Source organism: Colossoma macropomum, unplaced genomic scaffold (genome assembly GCF_904425465.1).
Source record: "Colossoma macropomum unplaced genomic scaffold, Colossoma_macropomum, whole genome shotgun sequence".
Lineage (NCBI taxonomy): Eukaryota > Metazoa > Chordata > Actinopteri > Characiformes > Serrasalmidae > Colossoma > Colossoma macropomum.
In genome coordinates, this window is record NW_023494792.1 from 55,409,516 (window position 1) to 55,433,282 (window position 23,767).

The following is a 23,767-nucleotide window of genomic DNA, read 5'->3' on the forward strand; positions in this document are numbered from 1 at the left end:
CAAAGTGCCCTTGCTGGAACTTACTACTCGAACTTACGACAGTAACTTACTACAGGAAGCATGAATTTGAAGGAATCTAAAGACAGAGTTGTGTTGAATATTAATTGATGTTTTAAAATGTAAAAATTCATTAGCTTTTTTTTACTGAAGAGCCAGAACTTTAAAACCAAATGTAAAAAAGAGTGATCCTTTTTTTAGCTTGAACTATACTTGAATTATACTTTATATATTAACTACAAAAAATTCAGTAGCTTCTATACTGAACCAACTGCATTGAAGAGTAAGTACCCTTTTATTGTAGCTAACTACAGCAAGCAGAAATCAAACTGTGTTATGTTGAATTTCAAATAATTTTGTATAGACAAAAAATTCAATAGTTTCTTTACTGTAGGAGCCAAAATTATAAAACCAAATCAATCAATGACTGCCCTGTAGTTGCTACTTACTACACCAGTCAGAACTTAAGGAAAGTCTTGTTTTAAGCTTTAAGGTTTTAAACATCAAAAACTTAATAGCTTCTTTACTGTACAGCCTGGAATTTTAAACCAAATGCATTAAAGAATATTCTAAAATTTTTATTCAAAATTAAAATTTTAAAAGTATTTTAATTTTAATTAGTTGTCCAAACAAAATTTCAGTATCTTGTGTGTTGTAGGACCTACAGTCATGAACACAAATACATTAAAGACTATCCCATTTTTGTAACATACTACAGTACTACTTACTACTAGTAAGTGAAATTTGAATAAAGCATTGTGTTTCATTTTAATTAATTTTGCAAACACAAATAATGGACCTAAAATAATGAAACCAAATTCATTAAAACTATTCTGTTATTTCTATTTACTACAGGAAGCAGGATTCAAACTAAGCATTGTGCCTAATTAATTTTCAGTACTCAACAAATTTGATAGCTTCTACATTATTGAGCCTGTAATTCTAATCCTAATTGCAATACAGATTCTATATTTTTTTTGTCTTACTACAGCCTGTAGCATATAAAATCTTGTGTTGAATTTAAATTCATGTGTAATCTTCAAAAAATGAGATTATTTACTGTTTAATGAACAAATTTAAAACCAAATGTCTCATAGATCTTCCTTCTAGTACAACATACTACAATGCTACTTGGTTAAAAATTGTTTTGCCCATATTTAATTGTTACCATCAAATATCCCATTGCTATTTCATTTAAGGCTTACAAATACAACCCAAATAGTCGCATAATATTTTCTTTTGTTATAAAACCACAGGCAAAAAATATGAAAAAAGTTTTGTGGAACTTTAATTACATTACCTATCAGCCAAAATCAATAGTGTCTTAACTATGACAGTTTACTTAACTAAATGTTTTGCAGACAGTATTTGCAGAAATTTTGTTTCAGCCTCAAACAGCAAATAGAAATAAAAAAAAATGTATTTGTTTGTCAACTCTTTATTCCAATATTATGTGTTGTTTGACAGTCTTTGATGCATTTGGATTTAAAATATTAGGTCTTACAGTAAAGCAGTTATGAAGTTTCTGATGTTAAAAACAATTAAAATTACACACTTCAGTTTATTTAAATTTGGCTTGGTGTAGCACTCTTTAAAGCTTTCAGTTTTACAGTACAGGGACCTACAGTAAAGAAGCTATTGAGTTGTTGATGTTTAAAACATTAATATTCAACACAAGGTTTTCTTCAAAATGCTTCCTGTAGAAAGTTGCAGTAATAGAGCAATCTTTAATGCATTGGCTCCTACTAAGAAGCTATTGAATTTTTTGCCTTTAATATTAATTAAAATTCAATACATCACTTAATTTAAATGCTGTTGTTAGTTACTATAAAAGGGTATTTTTCAATGATTTTTTCTTGACAAATTTGTAAAGAAGCTATTGGATTTTTCTTAATGAAAAATGCATTATAATTCAACATGAGTTTATTCAAATTTTACTTGCTGTAGTAAGTTGTAATAACTAAGCTTTACAGTCTGTTTGAATTTAAAATTTTAGGGCCTACAGTAAATAAGTTATTGAATTTTTAATTTTTCATTCAATAATTAAAATTAAACACCAGACACCTTTATTCAAATTGGCCTTGCTGTAGTTAAATGTAATGATAAGGCACTCTTTAATACATATGCTTTAACAATTTTAGGCCCTACAGTTTAGAAGCTATTTCAAATTCTGCTTGCTGTGGTAAGCTGCAAAAACAGGACACTCTTTAATGCATTTGGTTTTACAGTTTTTGTCTCTACATTATTCATTGTATTTTTAATTTTTAAAACATTAATTATAATTCAATACAAAGCTTTCTTCAAATTTTGCTTCCTATAGCAAGTTGCAGTGATAGGGCACTCTTTAATGCATTTGGTTTTACAACATTGGCTCATACAGTAAAGAAGCTTTTGAATATTTGAATATTCAACACAATACTTAATGGAAATTCTGCTTGCTGTTGTTATTTATAATAAAAGAGTTCTCTTCAGTGCATTTAGTTTGACAGATTTTGGAGCCTTCAGTAAACAAGTTAATGATTTTTTTGCTACTGCAAAACTTGTTACAATTTAATACTAGACTTTGTTCAAATTTTACTTGCTGTAGTAAGTTGGAATGATAGAACACAATTTAATGTGTTTTATAAATTTGGGCCCTACAATAAAGAGGCTTTCAATTTTTTGTATAAAGAAGGTTAATAATAAATCAACACAACTCTTAATTTAAATTCTGCTGCTCTAATAAGTTACAATTACAGGAAGGTCTTAAGTGCTTGAGTTTCGTCTGGCCCCACAGTATAGACACTATTAGGATTTTAACGTTCAAAAGATTCACACTTTGATGACGGTCTCTTACTTTTGTACATGAAGGTCCACTTAATACACCATTCAATTTGGGGAAATGTGTTGCAAAAAGCAACTAAAGTAAAAAGGAATAGTGTAGTCCTGAGCTTGTGTTCTGTGGAGAAGGAATATGTAAATAGCAATCTCGTTACATGATCTCTCTTAGTGCTATTGACATCAGAAGTGCAAATGTGTGCCTAATCTTGAATATAAAACCAACAACCAATCCACAGTCAGCAGCATCTGGGGTTTTTAAAACGTCGATAGAAAAAACACTCATAAGTCAAAGCACTGTTTTTAACATAGATAAATGTAACATCATTATGCTATCCTAACTTATGCTGTCCTAAATTCAGTCCTAACTGAAGTTGCCATGGTAACTAAACAGATAAGATTTTCTGTAATACGGCCTCTGGTTCATAAAGTAAACTTCCTCCCCATGAATTTATTCTAACTAATTAGCTCAAAGTGTTTTCAGAGGATCGTAAACAGTAAGAACAAAATTCAAAAACAAAAGTTACTTTTTTCAGGATTTTCCCTTTCTGGACCACCTTCACCTCTGTTTTTTTGGACATTGTTGGAATACAGTGTGCTATAAAATAAAAATGTGTTATTTGAAATAAATGTACTCATTTTACAGGTTTTGACGACATGGAGGAGGAGCCTCAGACAGAGATGAATGATGTGACTGAGATACCACAGCCAGTGTTTTTCCTCAGGAAACTACATTCAAACCTCTTAAAATGCAATACATTTTATTATAGATTACAATTCTTCATGGAGTATAAACATTGTTTATTTTACTTTTACATATCTCAAATAGGAACATGGGAGAGTGTGACTGACAGCTGTACTGTTATCATCCAAAAATTTGACTAAGCATTATAACTGTTCATAAAATGATCATAAAACATAGAGTAATTGCCTATTATTGTGTGAAGCTGTAAGAAAAATGAGTTTTGACTTTCTCTTTTGTGTTATTTGCAAGTCTGTAATGATGGTGTGATGATTTTTGTAAGATTGTACTAATATTTTAGCCTTAATGATTAAAGTGTATAATGTACTGAATCTCCTGCTGTGTTCTGAGAGATGCTCCTGTACTGTCCTCTCCTGTCTTTGTGATGACCAGCAATAGACCTGTGGATACCTTCTAACTGTGTAACACTGTGCCGAACAGAATATTTTAGAAGATGAACCTGATCTTTAGTTTACTTTGCAGTCTTGATTAGAAGTGAAGATAGAATAGAAAATATACAGTACATGCTGTATTTGATGTTTGGCCCAGTGTCACTCAGAGTATAAAGACAGTGGTTAAAGAGTGAGTTTGGGAGAGGGACATCTATGCTGCATCTTAATCCCAACAAAGACTGATAAAACAGCGTTCATTCCCCAAAGACAGTCGAAGAACAGTCTGAGTGTAGAGAAGATGAGAGGACACAACTTTCAGATCAAAAAGACCAATTATTTTAAAGATTTTTTTTCTTTCTATTTTACTCAATCATTTTACTCATTTACTCATTATAAAACTGTTCTTGAAATAAAATGTCTTAAAAAATAGAACTTAGGCAGTTTGAAAGCATGTGTTCTATTTTGTTATAAAGGGATTCTTGAAGTTTCCATCAACCACTTTCATTCTACACCTTATTTTAGAACTTATGGTTTATAGACCTGATTTTCCTAAAATAATAAAATGTGTTTCTACGTTAAATAAGTTCAGATTATATGTAAACAGACCACAGTACAGACCAGAGAAAAACATTGAATCAGTATAAAAGACAGGTATAAGTCAACGTTTTTTTTTTTTATTATTATTATTTTTTTTACATATAATCATACCAGTTAAAACTGTATATGTGTGAGAATGTACAATGCACTGACACACAAACATGACAATATGCAAGTTTTTGCTCTGGGAAAGGCAACACAAAACAATTTGATCAAATGCATTACTGTCACATATTCCTGTGTCTAAACCTGCAGATCAAAGCAGGCACTTATGTGACGTGTCACTTCTCTTTAAGCTTTAAAAGGGTGCCAGACTTCATACAGATCTTGGCTGTCTTCATCATGCACTTCCAGCCAGGTCTCTCTGCTTCGTAGTTTTTGGTAATCATCTAATAAGGAACTAAAATGTGATGCACTCACTTCGCTATTTACAACTGGAAAAAAAAACAAAAAAAACAAAAACAAAACAAAACAAAACAAAAAAAACATGTTCCAGAAATTCCAAAGTTTTTAATCATAGACTACAGTCACATTTTTATTATAAAACTCAAATTTGCTGTATGTTGATGTATGCATTCTATCTTGTGGGTGATATAGACATGTAATATGCTAAACAAGGAGAGAACACAGCCAGAGCGATACATGCACTGAATGTTTTAAACAGCAAATCATACAAAAGATAAGCAAATGAACAAAGCAAAAAATAAAACAAAACCTCTAATATATCTAAAATAAATGGTCTCAATAAAGCAAAAATCAGTCCTTGTCTGCAACATAAAAATACGTTTTATATATATATTTAAAATGTATAATATATATATATATATATATATATATATATATATATAAAACGTATAATATATAAACGTATATATATATATATATATATATATATATATATATATATATATATATATATATTATATATTATATATTATAGAAAACAGTAAAGTCACTAAAGTGTACAAAATGTCTAAACTGTTCTTTAAGTCCAAACAGCTGGAACACTAGACATTTTCATTTGTGATTTCATACAGTTCTGTGAATAAACTGGTAAAAAGTGGTTTAAAATGTAAAAAGAGAAACGAAAAAAAAGAAGAATTTTATGCTCCTTCCTTGCTTAGAAACCAATTTAAAGTACATAAGACAAACAAAGTAGATTAACCTATCTGAATAACAATAGGGTGGAAAAAGTGTTGCACTGGGTGCAGGCAATACCTTTTCCACTCTTCCACTCACTTTTTAGAAACTAATGAAAAAATGTATTGTGGGGATAAAAAGTTTCAAGAAGCTCAAATGTCATTTCCTGGGGATCTCTCAGTCACATGGTCCCCCTCATTCTGGGAGCACTTCACATCATCATAGTCTGAAAGTGAAAATTAATAAAGAAACAATTTTATCCATATCAAATTTAGCTTTACACCCAAAACTAAAGTGTAACTAATCTGTTATGTTTGGTTGTAACATACTAAATTTGCAATACAAAATCAAACAGATTTATACTTGCTATGCTATCTGGTCTCATCACTGCAGGACAGACATCACAGTTTTCTGATGTACCCTCTGTTCCCACCAAACCTAAATTAAGTAAAACACAATTGACTCATTAGCAAACTTATATTTAAGGGTTAAAAATGCAACATGGTGTGTTAGAGCATGTAAGAATCAAGCTTAGGAAACACTGCCCTAATATAGAACAAACAAGTTCTCTTACCTGAGAGAAGCTCCTCATCCACATCCACATATTCTGAATGTTGTGTTTTGGAGATGATACTTCCTGTTAGTGGAGAGGAGAACAGTCATATAAAACGTTCACTATGTAGAACCACATACAATCCTTTGAGTGCTGTGGGACATTGTAAACTGTGTTGCTGTGAAAAGGAATGTTTAGTTTTTGAAGTAATGACACTGAATCAATTTCAGAATTTATGGAATGACTGGGAAAGGTGAGCTTGTATACAGCTTTTCAGGAATAAATGACAGAACTTTGTGGCCAAAAGTTTGTACAACCCTCTTATGTCACCATGATAAAATTGCATTAGAAACATGCTGGCAGCCACCTGGAATACCATGGTAACCACCTAGCAACACCCTGAGAACAACATGGAAATCCATAGCTACCATATACCAACACCAAGGCAACCACCTGAGATGCCATACCAACTGCCTAGCAATACTCTAAAAACCACTAGAAATCAGAAATGCTATAACAACTGCTTAGCAACACCCTAGCACCCACCTGGGACACCATAGCAACTTTTTGGCAACACCATGGCAACCATTTGGAACACCTTAGCAACAACCTAACAGCTCTCTATCAACCAACAGAGATACCATAGCAACCACATAGTAACACCCTAGCAACAAACTGCAAAAGCATAGAAACTGTCTAGCAAGCACCATGGATACCATAGCAACCACCTAATAACATTTTAGCAACCACCTGGTATATCATAGACACTGCTAAGGAACATCATGTCAAGCAATCAAATAACACAGCAAATATCTAGCAACACTCTAGCAACCACTTGGGATGTCATAGCAACCACTTATCGACACCCTTGCAAACACTTTGCAACATTCTAGCAACCACTTGAAATACCATGACAAGAGGCGAGCAACACTTTAGCAACTACTTGGAACACCACAGTAAACCCCTAGCAGAACCCTGGCAACCACCCATAGCAATTGCTTAGCAACACCTTAGCAACTACTTGGAACACCATAGCAGACCTCTAGCAAAACCCTAGCAACTTCCAGAGATACCATATCAACCATCTAACAAGACCCAAGCAATAGCAGGGAATTGCTTAAATTGCACTATCACTCTGCATTTTGTTTGAGAAATGTACTTTTCTAAGTGTTATTGTTGTTGTTATTGTTGTCTCACAGTACTAAACCCACCAACTGGATGTAAACACACATGCATACACAGACCTTGTCTGTTTTAGTTTATCTGTCTGTCTGTCTGTCTGTTTGATTGTCACACACACACTCAGATATTTTATAAGGAAAATGACACAAACAAAACATGAACAATGATTGCTCAGGATTTATGGCCTGCATTTTGATGACATTAGGGGAGTGTTGAAGCTCTCTCTCAGACCCACCCCCACCCCCTCACATATAAACACCTGTTGCTCTGTGGTTTTCTTTGCTGGAAGCAAACAGTTCAGCTTCAACGGCCAAACAGATGTTTATCAGTAGAATTACCACAGTACACATGTACTGTTCATGTCCTCTGCTTTTAGCCAGCAAGTAGAAACAAGCAAGGCAAACTCAAGTGTTATAATTCTGTATGGCTTCAAACACGTATTTTTGCTCTTCCTGCTTTGATGATTCATATGTGTGTTTGTGAGAGCCTCGGATCATGCCTTTAGTGTGGAGGAACCTGTATCCTGAAACAACATGTGTACGTACATCCTAATCAATAAGGTCATATAAATGAACAAAACGCACAATAACAACAACATGGAGCGTCTCATTAGGTCTTATTACCATTCTCATTGTAGTCGCATGGTCCTAAATCGAATATGTACGCAATCTAGGACCACATATGAACCACAAAAGTGGCTCAGATCTGATTAGAGAAGATCAGATATGCGTGTCCACTTACCTCCGTATCACAGTAAGGCCAAAAGTGGATGTGTTTCTGTGAGTTTTGCTAACCTTGTCTTAAAAAGTCCTAAGTTTACTTGTCATAGACCTACTTAGCCCTGAATCTGGTTCTTGTAGGTTCTCCTTTAACTTTTATCCTAGCTTTGGTTCTTTCAGATTTTATCTTTTATCTCAGTTTAAAAAGATACATTCTATATAGCTTTATTTAGTTTTACCTCTATTTAGTTTAGAAATAAGCTTATGAGTTTTGCTACTTGAGTATACATATTTAACTTCAGTGGTAAACCAACAACAAAGAGAATATACTTGGAGCTTAAATACAATTAATAAAAATAAATGAATTAATAAAAGACAACATAGTTTCTCAGTCTATTGGTCGTACATGTTAGTACATGTTCGTACATGCAATCAGAATAAATTTGTATCTCTCATAAGTGTCTATTCAGTTCCTTTGGGTGGTTCACTATCTAATTCAGAGACATCAAAGGTGGTTCCAGGATATATGTCAGGAAACGGTGAAAGTGTCTTTTTTAGCTAAGATGTTCAGCTTTCATTTGCTGCTAGTCAGGTTATTCTAATGAACAGTGTGTTTGATATACAGCAGAGAGAGAAAACTATGCCAACCAGCCCCTACACTACAGCAGCATATCTAGACCAGTTTTGCTGCCACTGAGCAAAAAATCTGACATTGTTACTGTGAGATCCTTGTTTTCAGAATGATATTGGCATTTTAAGAGAACCAAACCTGTTGTGTTGTGTCCAGCAGTTATGGCATCATCATAGATCTCCGCCATGCCCTCTGTCAAAGTAATGCCAACATTAGTTTCAATAATGATTACATTACACACTTGCACACTCATAGTGCTTGAGTTTTGTTCAGCAGTAACATTGTCATCATTCTCTGGTACATCCTTTACACAAGAAGATAAGCCAAATTTCTGCTATTAATATTGGTTAGTGACCCTTCCAACAATTTGCAATAATTTGTCAGGTCTACTGACAGCCTTTTTAATAAGATTTGCTTATTGAAATATGGTTTACATCTACATATGCTTCCTTAAACATAGAAATTTGATGGTTTTATTTGTAGGAGTTTGCCATGCTGTTGCAGTATTGATGATGGAACACTTCTGAAAAATTACAAAACAGAAACATATGTTCTGCACTGTCAGGTGTCTGACCAGCAGTTGTGACATCATCATAACATTCTGCTGTGTCCTCTGTCTCCACTTCACCTACATCAAAAAACAAAAAAAAACAAACAAACAAAAAAAAAACATTCACTCTTTCAATCTCTTGTAATATATTTTAGTAAAATCATCTGTTAAAAAAGGCACCAACTTATCAGGCCACAGCTGGTGGTGGCATCATCATAATATGTAGCTTTTTCCTCGTTCACAGCCTTTTCTGGAACAGAAAGAAGTAAGTTATTTTCTCTTTCATTCATTTTGGAATAAATGTGACATTCAAACAGGCCTCTACATAAGAATAATCTCAGAACCCTTAAGTCTTGTAATAGGGAAAGGAACTGACTGACAACTGTAGCTGTGATATTTTAGATATCAATTTTAGATATCCATTTAGGTTTGTATACAGGTATGTAAACACACCTACCCTATATGTCCAAACCATTTCCAGACATTGCTTCTAAATAATGAAAAGCATTGCCAGTAGAATGGGACACTCTGCAGCAGCCGCACATGAACAAGTCACCATGCCTAATGTCAATCATTGGCTAGAGGGTATAAAACATGCACCAGCATTGGCCTGTTCAGCAATGTGGCTTCATTTATTGGAGTGATGGAGCTCCATCAAGTACCTTTGGGATGAGTTGGAACTAAGCATCCAACTCAGTTCTTGATCTCACTAATGCTCTTGTGGCTGAATGCAATCAAATCTTTACAGCAATGTTCTAACACCTAGTGCAAAGTCTTCCCAGAAGAGTAGAGACTGTTGCTGCAGTAAAGTAGAGGCTGTTACTAGAGTAAAAAGTAAACTTGCTATCAGCTACAGCGGCGATAATTTTTAATATACTACTTAATAGTACTAATTTACCTACAATTGCATTATAAGTGCAATTTTAAAAGTGTCATACCATAATGATAAAAGAAGTGTGATCTGTGCATAATTCAGAATCATTATTTTTATAAGAATTAAACAAAATTATATTTTGTTTTAGGATACATTTAAAATAATGATCATTTGAAGTGCGTAATTGGAAGCATGTCCTATAACTGGTCGTTTGAATGCAAATGGCTTCAACTTAAAATGCTTCATATATCACTCACCCTTATGAACGGATAAAGTGGTTCTTTTAGTGAGAAATCTGTGATCAATCTCCTCATAGACTGCCTCAGTCAGGGTCTTACGCTCCTCTTAGAGAGCACTGTGAGGGAGACAGAAAGAAACATGGAGCCAGTTCAGTAGAAGAGAAGACTGATGACAGATTGAAGGACTAATGATGTTTAGAGAATGTACAGAAAGTGGATTGTAGATGATCTCTGAATCTCTCTACCTCTCCTGAGCACTCTGTTCTGGTAAAACAGCACAACCAGAAGCACTAAGGCCAGGAAGAGCAGCACTAACAGAACCAGGAGAGACACTGGATAGATGGATGGAATGGCTGGTGATCGAGGTTGTGTACTGGGTGTTTTCTTCTCTGTCTGACCAACTAGAGACAAAAGTACAAAATTGAAACATTTATTAACATCTGTATTGGTGGTGATTATTGTTGCTTGTAATGTTCCAATACAGGAAACAGATACTGTATGTCTGTATGTACAGAAGCAAAATAGTCAGACAAGCACAAAACACATTCACTCTCATTAAAGTAAATTTTTGTTGATAGTTTGGTGGTAATTCTTATTAATTTATCCAATTTTGGTAAATGTGTCATATCAGGGGTGCTCAATCCTGGTCCTAGAGATCTACCATCCTGCAGAGTTTAGTGCAATCTAACACACCTGATCCAGGTAGTGAAGACCTTCACGGGCATCTGAAGATTAGAGCCAAGTGTGTTGGATCTAAGGTCTCCAGGGTGGTAGATCTCCAAGACTAGGACTGGGCACCCTTGTGTCAGACTAACACTAGCAAAAGTTACCACAGTTGCTGTATATCTTATTTACACTGGAGAAAAGTCAACCTATAATCCTGCAAGAAAAAGAACATCTCTTCCTCTCTATTATTTAGAGGAAAGGTGTGATAAAGGAAACCTTGTTGGTGAAGACAATGTACTGATGGGGACAAGGATTCATCTCATATAAGTTTTGAAGTATATATACAGGGATCTATATTATATAAGGTGGACTTAAATTCAAGCCAGCAGACTCCTCTGACCTGCACAGGTGACTCCAGCGTCCTGCCTGTGGGAACAGTCAATGTGGTTCTTCAGGGAATGAGGACAGTCCCACAGGTGAATCTCATTCCCTCTACACTTCACTCTGTTCAGCCAGATAGGCCCTTCACCAGCACCAAAGACAGCACTCCCATCAGCACTCAGCGCCGGCCCACAGCCCAGCTGCCTGCAGACCACCTGAGCATCCCTGATGTCCCACAGATCATCACAGATGGAGCCCCACACAGCATTGTGATACACCTCCAGCCTCCCAGAGCAGCTTCCCCTTCCTCCCACTCAGTCTGAGAGGAAAATGATCTACAGCACACACAACACACATGAGGAGACAACACAACTCTCAGAGTTCACAACAATTTAGTAACATGTTGTAATATGATTGTACTGTAATATGGTATCACTGTCAGGTGCATGAAAATGCTGTTGCAGAAAAAAATGGCACACATTCACTTAAATCAAAGACTTTGAAAGACTTATATTTAGCAGCTTATTTTAGGGAAACAGGTCATTTTACCTTAAGGAATGCCACAGGTTGTTCTTCAACAACCATCCTAAAAATTCCTTTGATCTGCTCAGTGTCAGTCTGGATAGTCACTGACACCGACATCAGGCAAACTGTTGTTGTTAATAGCACTAAGAATGTTTTCAAGCTGACTGGATGAGCCATTATTACTGTAGTCATGACAATCTCTGAAACTTTTCTTTGTTTGTTATGAACTTCACATAATATACTGAAGCTGCTGCCGCACAGACTCGAATTATTTATTCATAGACATTACTTCTGCTTTTCCTCTTTTCTATATTTTAATATTTTATACTAATGTCAAAACCTTATTCTCTGTTCATATTACTCTTTTGTTATTGTTTGCTATCCGGTGTTGATGGGCTCCCCTTGGTTCCTCTCAAGGTTTCTTCCTTTTGCTCTTAGAAAGTTTTTACTTGCCACTGTCGCCATTGGCTTGCTCATGGGGGCTCGGACCCGGATTTTTTCTGTAAAGCTGCTTTGCGACAACACCGATTGTAAAAAGTGCTATACAAAGAAATTTTGAATTGATGTGACTTACACAGGGTCTTTGAACTTTTCACATATGAAAACAAAACAGAAAAAGTACTCAGACCATAGTGAAGTATGAAGGTGGGAGCATCGTAGCATGCCTTTCTCCAAATGACACTGAGGTATTACACGTTATCAAAGGAAACATGAATGGAGAGATGTCCCAGAACATTTGTTTATATTAAGTACAAGTACAATGTCAAAAGACATATCGGCCTTTATACATCAAAGTAGCACGAAAAAGAGCAGATTTGACCGCTTTTAGCGTACAAATTACTCTGCGTCTGATTAATGAAACCTTTGTACGACGTGGAAACAAAAGCAGCTTCAGTTCGTAAAATCAAGCCCAGCTTACCAGCACCTCATTTACATACGTTTCAACTGACCAAACGTTTTAGTCAACTGACCAAACGTTATAGTGTCGAAATGATGATGTTTGGAAAAAATAACATTTGTTTTTTTAAGAAGGTACAATGATAATAAAATAACATATTTAAACATTGTGTTATTGCAGTGCATGACATGCTCTGCACTAGCTGTGATTTTTATTCTTTTGGCGAAGCCAGTAGTATAAAACCAAAGCACACTGTAATAAAATGGAATAGTTGCAGCATTTATTCATACAAATGTGCATGTAAAATAAACATATCCACTTCTATGCTGGATTGCTATGCTCACAAATTATTAGTATTATTGTTATTTTTATTCTTGGTATTGGTAGTATAGATTGTACTTCTAATAACTTTGTTTAGTTAATTGAGCATATTTCAGGCTGTTAAATATTTACACTTAAATGTACATGCACTCCTACCAGACATGGGTTTGATCATACATATATGCCAAAGATCAATCTGATGAATCACAAAACTGTCATGAAACTTGCGTGCACTTATTTTATAATTAGCTTTCACCGTACTGAATTTTGAAATTAAGGGCCATTATATGTGAAAATTTGAAGTGGATATATGCACTGGAAGTATATTTTAAAAACAAAAAAAAGGACACTGAATATTTGTTTTCTCTCATTGAATGTGCAAGCACAGACAAACATGTTTTGTTTGGCTAAAAGATTGAGTGCTGGTGAAATACATGTCAACAGGTAAGTAACTGTCATTTATTAAAGGTAAACTGCTTTTGACAATATCTTACTTGAGCACTGTCTCTCACTGGGTGATGAAGCACCTTTCCAATCAGTAACTAGCATGTTGCCATTCTCTGTGGTGAGAGAAAGTTTTGAGTCATTGGTGAATTACATTTACAAACATAACACTCAAAACATTCTTTGTCACTGAACTCATTATTTTTCAGTTTACATTTCATATTAGCGACTGTGCATTCAAGATTCAGGCTGAAATGATCCTATTCAAATTAACACATGGAAGCATTTTTAACTGGAGAATGGAATTGATCACCTGAGCAGGTAATGTGAGCCACCTCATTGCGATTATCACATGTGTTCTGTCCCCAGGGGGAGGAAGGACAATGCCACAGAGTGGAGTCATGTTTCCTACATTTTAAATTATCCAGCCAGTTAGGTGCTGATTTAACTCTTGCTTTGGCCCAAGACTCACTGCCAGATCTTCCACAGTTCAGCTCTTGGCAAATTAACTTTACTGCTTCTTCATTTATCCCGTTTACACACACATTACCCCAGGTTCCATTGTAGAACACTTCCAGATTCCCCTCACAGCCCTCAGTGAGTCTTATCTCTTTGTATTCTGGTGGGAGAAATACAAATAATGTGTCATGAATATAAAGGTAAGTTTTAACAGTGTTTTAAAAATATTTTGTTAACATTGTTAACAAATGCATTTGGATGGTCACACTATTATTGTTGTTTTGCTTTTGTAGTCCAGCACAATGGATTTGATGTGAAACAATGACTATGAAGTTAAAGTACAGAAAGTCAGCTATGTCCACCTTCCCTTCATCCAGGATGAATCCATTGTCCTCCCAGTGTAGGCAAGCATAAGTAACCAGATAGTGCTAATAGGAAATGCTTGCATTACAAGCCTAGGAGAGCATCAACTGGGAAATTCCCCAGCATCTAGTGTTATCTATGGGTTGCAGTCTTTCACTGAAAAGAATTTGTATTCATTTTGTAAACATGGCAGTTTAGTGTGCTGACTTGTCTAACTTGGTCCCCCTAAATTGGGGACAATTTGAATACACTGTAATTTCTCTTTGGTTCACATGCTTTAGCTGATATTCTACTCTGACAGTGCAACTACAAAACAACTAAGTAAAATGTGTAACTGAAAAAAGGACTACTCTGCTTGATTTGTATTGCACAACAGTCATGGGAACCCAGGTTAGTGCCTTGATGCACCTTTATATCACTCTAGCTGATTAACAAGACTAGTAAAAGACTGACTGATTCAAGAACAGCAGCAGTCAGCACACATTACCTGAACAAATGATCCCTACATCCTCCTTGTGTCCACATTCATCCTCTCCACACAGCTGAAATCTGCAGTTCCACAGGGACGTCTCGTTCCCCTCACACTCCACCTCGTTCAGCCATATGGGTCCAGTTCCAGGTCCAAACTGAGCTGGTACAGGAGCACTGAGGGCCACTCCACACTGCAGCTGTCTGCACACCACCTGCGCATCCTTAATATCCCACAAGTCATCACACACTGTCCCCCATGAGCCGCTGTGGAAAACCTCCAGCCTTCCTGCACAGTCTACCCCAGAACCAACCAGCCTGATGGAGCTGTGAGCTGAATTAAACTTACCTACAAACACACACACACACACACACACACACACACACAGATACACAAGACTGAGAACTGAAATTAATCCCACAGTGTACCCATTTAAGGTTGATAACACTCTGTTAGTCACTGTGTGTCTATAATAAGTAAATATTTTGTCTGTGAATCGGACAAGAATGATAACACATCATGTGAGATATTTATGTGATATTTAACTACTATAATCTTTTACCAGAGCAGGTGATTGAGAGCTGTTCTCTGGAGCTGCAGTTGACTGCTTGTGCGCTGCTGCAGTTCCCCAGATGTGCTTCACTCCCAGAACAACTGAAACCCGTCACACACATGTGTCTGTGTTCAGGACTGGATGGAGAGGAGCTGGAGAAGTTCAACACAGAGCCACAGCCCAGCTGTCTGCAGACCACAGAGGCCTCAGACTCACTCCAGGAGTCCAGCGGAACTCTCCTCCAGTCCTGCCTGAAGTACACCTCCACCTCCCCCTCACACTCCATCCCTCCAGACAACCGCACTCGCCCCCCATGAAACGCCAGAGAGGAACCTGAAGAGGAAATCTAGTCCCATTGAGATTTTCTAGTCTCCAAACACACCATGAAGTGTTTCACTTATTAAAATACCAGCAACTAATAAAATTTATAATGAAATGAAGTTTTTTCATTAACATCATGTGCATAACTCAAAGCACTCACCACTGCAGATGACTCCAGCATCCTGTTTATGAGAGCATGCAGTTCGACTCCATGATGAAATGGGACATTTTGACAGGTGTGTTTCGTTCCCCTGACAATTAAACACATCAGCCCAGATCTGGCCACTCCCCTCCCCAAACCAGTCTGACCCCAACACAGCCACAGCACTCCCACACTTCAGCTGACCACAGAGGACACTGGCAGCTCTCATATCCCAGCTTACATCACACACTGTGCCCCACTCACTGAGGTACTGGAGCTCCACTCGACCAGAACAGGAGTCAGAGCTGTTCACCAGCCGAGCCTGAGTGTGACCTTTACACACAATGGAGAGTATAGATAAACAGTAAGCAAAAAAATGTAAGAATGACATCATATAATTATAAATTATTGCACACGTATCAGTACAAATATCAAACACTTGTATATATCAATACTTAACCAGAGCAAATTATCCCCACATCGTTGTTATGGGAAGAGTTGTGTTTTAAGGAAGGTGATGTTGGACAGAGGTACATATGAGATTCGTTGCCTCTACACTGAAGCTCCTCTGACCACACCTGACCCTCCCCTCTGCCAAAAGCAGCTCCTCCTAGCACCTCCACAGGAAGCCCACAGCCCAGCACTCGACACACAACCTCTGCATCCTGCTGGTCAAAGTCAGCATCACATACTGTGGCCCAAGTATTCAGATGAGGTACCTCTACTCGCCCAGAGCACACGTGAGGACCACCAACAAGTCTGGGTTTATCACCTACAATATGTATTTTATGTATATTGTAACAGTTCCACACAAATAATAGAACAAAACACTAAAATGATCCCTGCTCATAGTAATTGCATATCTTCCAAATCTTTAATGAAAATAAGTATTGTTTGAATTTGGTTAAGCTTACCAAAGCAGACGACTCCTGCATCTTTATTATGATCACAATTTTGTTTACCCCACCCTCTTGATCTACAGTGCTTCAGTGTAGACTCTGATCCACTGCAGTATACATTATCCATCCAGATTGGTCCTGATCCTGGGCCAAAGGGAGCATTTCTTAGTGCACTAACAGCCTCCCCACAGCCCAGCTCTCTACATACCACTGCAGCAGCTCTCATATCCCAGCTATCATCACACACTGTTCCCCACTGTCCTCTATAAAGAACTTCCACTCTCCCAGCACAGTGATTAGTACCATGCACAAGCCTGATATTGTCTGTACATCAAGGACATGAAAAAAAGGAAAAAAAAAGACGATGAAAAACAAGCATATAACAGTGAACCTTTTAAATTACAGCAAAATGGTCAGAGGAATATACGTGCTTACCAGCACACACCAGTCCCACATCACTGTCATGAGAGCAGTTGCGTTTGAGTGATGATGATCTTGGACAGAGAGAAATTTCAGATTCATGGCCTCTACACTGAAGCTTCTCTGACCACACCTGACCCTCCCCTCTGCCAAAAGCAGCTCCTCCTAGCACCTCCACAGGAAGCCCACAGCCCAGCTCTCGACACACAACCTCTGCATCCTGCTGGTCAAAGTCAACATCACACACTGTGGACCAGGTCTCTCCATGAAGAACCTCCACTCTCCCAGAGCAGTGAAAACCACCAACTAGCCTGACTCCTAAAATCATGAGAGAACATAGATTGTGTACACTTTCTTATGACAAACATCAGTGTTAGTATAGTGTAGTCAGTATAGTTTCAATTTAGGTCATTTTGACACATATTTGGATTTTAGTGCCATCATCATAGTCTAAAATAGTATAAAAAGCAAAAACAAATCGATATTGTGAAGGATACTCAAATATTGTGGATTTAAAAATCAAAAGTGCTTCATCTTTTATTTTCAATGTTATGTAAAAGTATGTTCTACTGCTTTGAAATAATGGTATTTTACCTTACTCCCTCTAATTTTTCAATGAGCATAAGAACTTAAAACAAATGCTAAATGAAGTTATTTATACAGCCGTTATTTACAGCCATATACTCCGTTATTTACAGCCATATACTCAGAAAACCCTGGAATCTGAAGGGGAAATGATCATATTTGTCTTTTGATTCCCATACATTAGTAGTATCCCAGAATTCCTAGAGGGCACTGAGATAATCATTAGAAAAATGTAATATCACCGAACTAAGAAATGGGGAATAAAATATTGAAAATTAATAAGGGACCACAGAATGCTGTGGTACAAACATACAACCATGTCTAATAAAACAGAGGTGTATAATGAGTAGATGGATCAAAAGCACATACTTAGGCCTGCTTACCTGAGCAGATGACTCCTGCATCTCTAACATGACCACAGTTATGTTTACCCCACCCTGATGATCTACACTTCTTCAGTGTAGACTCTGATCCTCTACAGTCCACATCATCCATCCAAATTTTGCCTGATCCTGATCCAAAGTGAGCAACACTAAGCGCTTTCTTACAGCCCAGCTCTCTACACACCACATCAGCATCTTTCAAATCCCAGCCATCATCACACACTGTTCCCCACTGTTCTCTGTGAAGAACCTCCACTCTTCCAGCACAGCGACTGCCACCATCCACCAACCTCACACTGTCTGTACAACAGAGAGAGAGAGAGAGAGAGAGAGAGAGAGAGAGAGATAGGTAGTTATACATAAATCAGAATCAGATAGACAATCGATCATAAGGCCACTTTATTAGGAATATGTAACCACCAGGATGTCATACTTCGTATCTACAGATGGGAAGTGAGGTGCTATTCTTGTGCTCAGAGACTGACAACACAACAGAATACAATCTATGTGCAGCTCCAGACATGAAGCCTTTGTGCCCATGTGTGTCTGGACTTCGGGAGTTTCATTCAGAAAACCGAGATGACTATTGCAAAGGCTTGATTCTTTGGTCTGTGGGCCATTTTTGTGTGAATTTCTTGTAATACTTTGAATGACTGTCCTTTTGGAAGATTCAACAGCTTTGTTTCAGCTACTCAGTAGAGGCAGCTGGATTTTTATTTAAAATGTCCTGAAACTTGACAGTTCATCATCATTACACTCCATTTTATGTTGGTCATGTTCGTCTATTTCTGTGTATGTATCGTCTTGGTTTTGTCTCTGCAAAGTCTTACATGTGCATTTGTTTCTTTGTTGTTTCCCTGTTAGCTCTGTCTTGTTTTCTACCCTGTTCTCATGTCATCACCAGCTAATCAAAAGTGCACAGTTCAAGAGATGAATCTCTGCCACGCTGAGAGGGCACCTGGTTGACTAGCTGTAATTTGCACACCTTTGAGTTTCTAAATGCTCCCACAAAGAAGCTGAGAATTACTGGAAAAAATACTGACACCTTCACGGATTCTGGCGGTAACGTCTTTAGTGCACACTTCTCTCCTTAAGTAAGTATTAGGAGCCCTGGCAGGGCCCATACACTATCAATGAGCAAGTAAAACAGTCAATTATTGAGTGCGCCAACCTGTTTAGCACAAGAAAGATAAACTGTATAACTTTGTCTAATCAGCATTTGCAGAATTGAAAGATCCACTCTCCTGGTACCTAATATGGTCTTGCAAAGATTTTCTCAAGTACAGCAGCAGAAGTTCATGAAATTAGCAGACCAGTTTGTGGATATCTTTTCTATGGAACCCTGGTATAACCAAATGGTGCAAATTGATATCAAATTGATATCAACCCCAGGAGGGTGACGCAATATAAAGTCCCCTTGTTTGGTCTCCATGGGGAGTGGGCAGTCTTCCAGAGACTCACAGAGTTTTGGAAAGTACTGTGTATGTATACAGAATGGCAGGTGCATGTTGTACACAATATAAATGCAATTTCTTTATATCAACATATACATCAGAGAAAAAATAGACTAACTGTTAAAGATGCAGTCCATACCAGCACACACAAGTCCGACATCGCTCTCATGGGAGCAGTTGTGATTGTGTAAAGATGATGTTGGACAGAAGGAAATCTGAGATTCGCTGCCTCTACACTGAAGCTCCTCTGACCACACCTGACCCTCCCCTCTTCCAAAAGTAGCTGCTCCCAGCACCTTCGCAGGAAGCCCACAGCCCAGCTCTCGACACATCCTCTGCATCCTGCTGGTCAAAGTGTGCATCACACACCGTGGCCCAGCTCTTTGCATAAGAGACTTCTACTCTCCCAGAACAGCGTGAACCACCAACCAACCTGATTCCTAAGAGAACAGAGACCATGTAAAACGCTTAGACTAACATCAGTGTATTCTGTATTATGTTCTATATTATGTTAAAGTGTTAATTGAATTTACTTTAACGGTGACAAATAGAAATCTGTAGACTGTCTATTGACCATACCATGACCTTAAAGTCTGAGGGACTTGGGGATGCAAATGGTAGGCTGTTTAGCAATTACTGAGACAGTAAAGAGTGTAAGATACATTAATTCATAAAAAAATCATTTTGAGGTTTAGTGCAGCTTACCTAAGCAGATGACTCCAACATCTTTACTGTGATCACAATTATGTTTACCCCATCCTGCTGATCTACAGTTCTTCAATGTAGACTCTGATCCACTACAGTCCACATCATCCATCCAGATCGGGCCAGATCCTGGACCAAAATGAGGTTTACTTTGTGCAACTACAGCTTCCCCACAGCCCAGCTCTCGACACACCACTGCAGCATCTCTCATATTCCAGTTATCATGACATACTGTTCCCCACTGTCCTCTATGAAGAACCTCCACTCTCCCAGAACAGTGACTATCACCATCCACCAACCTCACACTGTCTGTACAACAAAGAAACATATACAATGACATATTGTTAATCACAAAGAGTGAACTGTGTTTGAATTATCATATTCAAAGTAAAACTGCTTAGTTTTTTAATGATCTTACAAAGCAACTTTAGGACTTAAGTTGTAAGCCCAAGTCAGTTAAAAGTCTGAAATGTGTCTAGCACCATGTAAGAACATGTCTATTATTAGCTTGCTGATCTGAATGGTAAGCTTGTAGTGGTTCTTTATGTGTGCGATTTTGAGCCATTCTGGACACTGTCGTTGATGGTTTGCCACAGCGCCCCCTTCCGCGGCTTCCGTTTAGTTGACTATGTTTCCCACACTCCAGCCAAACTTATGAACTTATGAAAGAGGAAATACTATCTGTTTTTTTTGTTTGTTTTTTTTTCTAGTTAATCAAAGAATCAGTTTTAAGATAAAAAACAAAACTGGAAAAGTGAAACAACCACACGTGTTAGTTTTTCGACATTTCCAATGAATTGAACAAATAAATGAACCAATAATCCATGGACCATACACCTATTCAGCAGCGTGTCACACTTCAAAATAGCATGAATTCTCTATAGCATACATTCTACAACATGCTATATGTATTGGGTAGGAATGTTATACTAGAAATGAATGCATTGCACACTTGCAATGCAGCAAACTAGATGGCTGCACAGGTTTGCTGCAAGCAGACATTTCCATCGCATCCCAAAGATCAAGAGGATTGAGATCCAGACACAGTCAGGAGTCTAAAAGAGTATAAAACTAGCTATCATGTTCCTGTAACCATATGATGATTGTGTCATAGTGCACTATCATGCTGGAAGTGTCTATACAAGCATGGATAAATTGTAGCCCTGAAGATATGAACTGTGTCAGCAACTGTGTTCAGATATGCTTTGCCATTCAGATGTTCTTCAGTGACTATCGGGGGTCCTAATGTGTGGCAGTAAAACATTCCCCACACCATCATACTGCCACCACCAGCATGCACTGTCGTCACCAAACAGGATGGCTTCATGAACTCATGTTGCTTGTATCAAATTCTGATCCTTTCATCATCCAGCATGATGCAACAGGAATCTTCCTTCATCTTTTCAGACAACTTCTTTCCACTCCTCATCAGTCTAGCTGTTATGCTTTTACACCTACTGGAAATGCGCTCTCTTGTTCTTTGTTGACAGCACTGGTACCTAACATAGTCCTCAGCTGTTGTGACTCATTCAGAAAGAAGTCTGTTAAGTGGTATATTCTGCACATGGACATAAAACTGTGATTTGCCAAGTTGTGGTCTGTTTGTTTGTTTGCACAATCATCACCATTCTTCTTTGAATTTTCTGATCAAATGTTTTATTCCAGACAATCAATTTTAAGTGGTTCTTTTGAGATGAAATGAACACTCAACAGACTCTCAGTAACATATCAACAGCCGAATGTCAATCATGTAACAGCAGTAAATTAATTAACTGTGTGAATAAAATTTCTTCATAATCTGCTGAATTCAGTTGTTTTTCACTTTATTTTGAGGGTACAAGTTCATATCTGTACATGCTGTAGTGACCTGAGGAGCTGTATCAGATTTAATATAGACCATCTCAACATCCTCAACAAGCTGTTATAGACATGCTGCTGACACCACTCTCTAACTGGGGCTTAACTGGATTAGGTTTTGGTTAAATTAAAGTTAGGATTAGGGCCAGGGTTAGGATTCGGTTTTGGGTTACGATTAGGATTAGGATTAGGGCCAGGGTGAGGGTTAAGTTTTAGGTAAGGTTCGGTAAGGTTAGGTTTTGCTTAATGGAAGTAACATTAAGTCTACCTCATGTAACATATCAACAATACTACTAGTGTAAGTAATGTATCAACAGAACATCTCGAAAATATTTACCTCAATATATTCAGATGCTCCACTGATATGTTGTTGATGTGTTACTGATACTCTGTTAAGAGTTTATTAATCACCTACAAAAGACCACTCAAAAAAAAGTGTTACCCCAATCTAAATCTCTATTTTAGCTGGGAGACAGGGCATTTCACAAACAGTAAACCTTTGCGAGTTCATATTCAGTGAGAGGAGCTGCTGCTCACCAATCTGGTAATAATGACTTTGATACGCAAATTAATGCATTTGACCACAGTTTATGCTACTACATTGTGTGAATTTACTACATATCAGTTTGAATATTTCTGAACTAATGATGCTTTCACCTTTTCCTTGTTTGGTGTGGCCTTACTTTGTATTTTTGTACTGCACACTACTCTTATTGTTTATTGTTTTAGTATGTTTTATTCTATTATTTATCTCTACTTTCTTTTTATATATCTGTATATAGTGTATGGCTATTATATCTATCTATCTATCTATCTATCTATCTATCTATCTATCTATCAATCAATCTATCTATCTATCTATGTATCTATCTATCTATCTGTCTTACAAATGCTTCCTTTACTTCGGTGGTTTTGATAGGTGAGCATTCATATTCAGGTCCACAATTGGACTGTGCTTCAGTTTTCTGCTGGTGGGAATGCATTGTTTTGAGGGTGTGCTTTTCTCAGTGCACAACCGTCCTGTACTGTCTGCATAATCAGTCTGTTTTGACATTTTACTCTTTACAGATACACTTTAACCTTTGCAGCGTGAAACTGTCTAAACCAAATGAAAAAGATACAAGGTCTAAAAACCCAAACTCTGGTGTGGACTTTGTAAAATGAATTAGGTGTGGTGTGAAAACAGACTGATGTTAGCTAGCAGTGTTTGCAATTTGAAACTGATCCCAGTGAAGTGCAGGATCAAAACAAATACTAATACTGTTCATAAATATGTTTAAAGAAATATGAAATTAGCATGGCAGGAAGTGGCCTAGTTGTATTTTGTCAATCAGCCAGCTGTGTGGTCTTTCTTGGTGTTCTGTCTGATTTATGCCTCACTCCACAGTCACGTGACATATGACTTGCTGTTACAACTTCTGTGAAGATAGGGATGTAGGGATGTGTGATTGATTCAGCACAGCATCATTAGTCTACATTCTCTGCAGTA

General features: G+C 37.2%; 1 protein-coding gene, 1 long non-coding RNA gene and 1 pseudogene across 2 annotated transcripts; all 3 read right to left on the reverse strand.

Annotated features, from left to right (window-relative positions):
* Nucleotides 1-5,768: 5,768 nt before the first annotated feature.
* On the reverse strand, nucleotides 5,769-6,307 carry LOC118812541. The gene is made up of 3 exons (XR_005007559.1): nucleotides 6,260-6,307; nucleotides 6,049-6,123; nucleotides 5,769-5,911 (listed from the first exon to the last, which is right to left on the reverse strand). It is a non-coding gene; the product is annotated as an uncharacterized LOC118812541 (long non-coding RNA).
* Nucleotides 6,308-7,824: 1,517 nt separating this feature from the next.
* Nucleotides 7,825-18,374, reverse strand: LOC118811245 (annotated as a pseudogene).
* Nucleotides 18,375-19,947: 1,573 nt separating this feature from the next.
* LOC118811246 (soluble scavenger receptor cysteine-rich domain-containing protein SSC5D-like) lies at nucleotides 19,948-20,707 on the reverse strand. The gene is made up of 2 exons (XM_036575403.1): nucleotides 20,422-20,707; nucleotides 19,948-20,156 (listed from the first exon to the last, which is right to left on the reverse strand). The coding sequence occupies exons 1-2, from the start codon at nucleotides 20,630-20,632 to the stop codon at nucleotides 19,948-19,950; spliced, it is 420 nt and encodes a 139-aa protein (XP_036431296.1). The 5' UTR covers nucleotides 20,633-20,707.
* Between the last annotated feature and the right edge of the window lie 3,060 nt (nucleotides 20,708-23,767).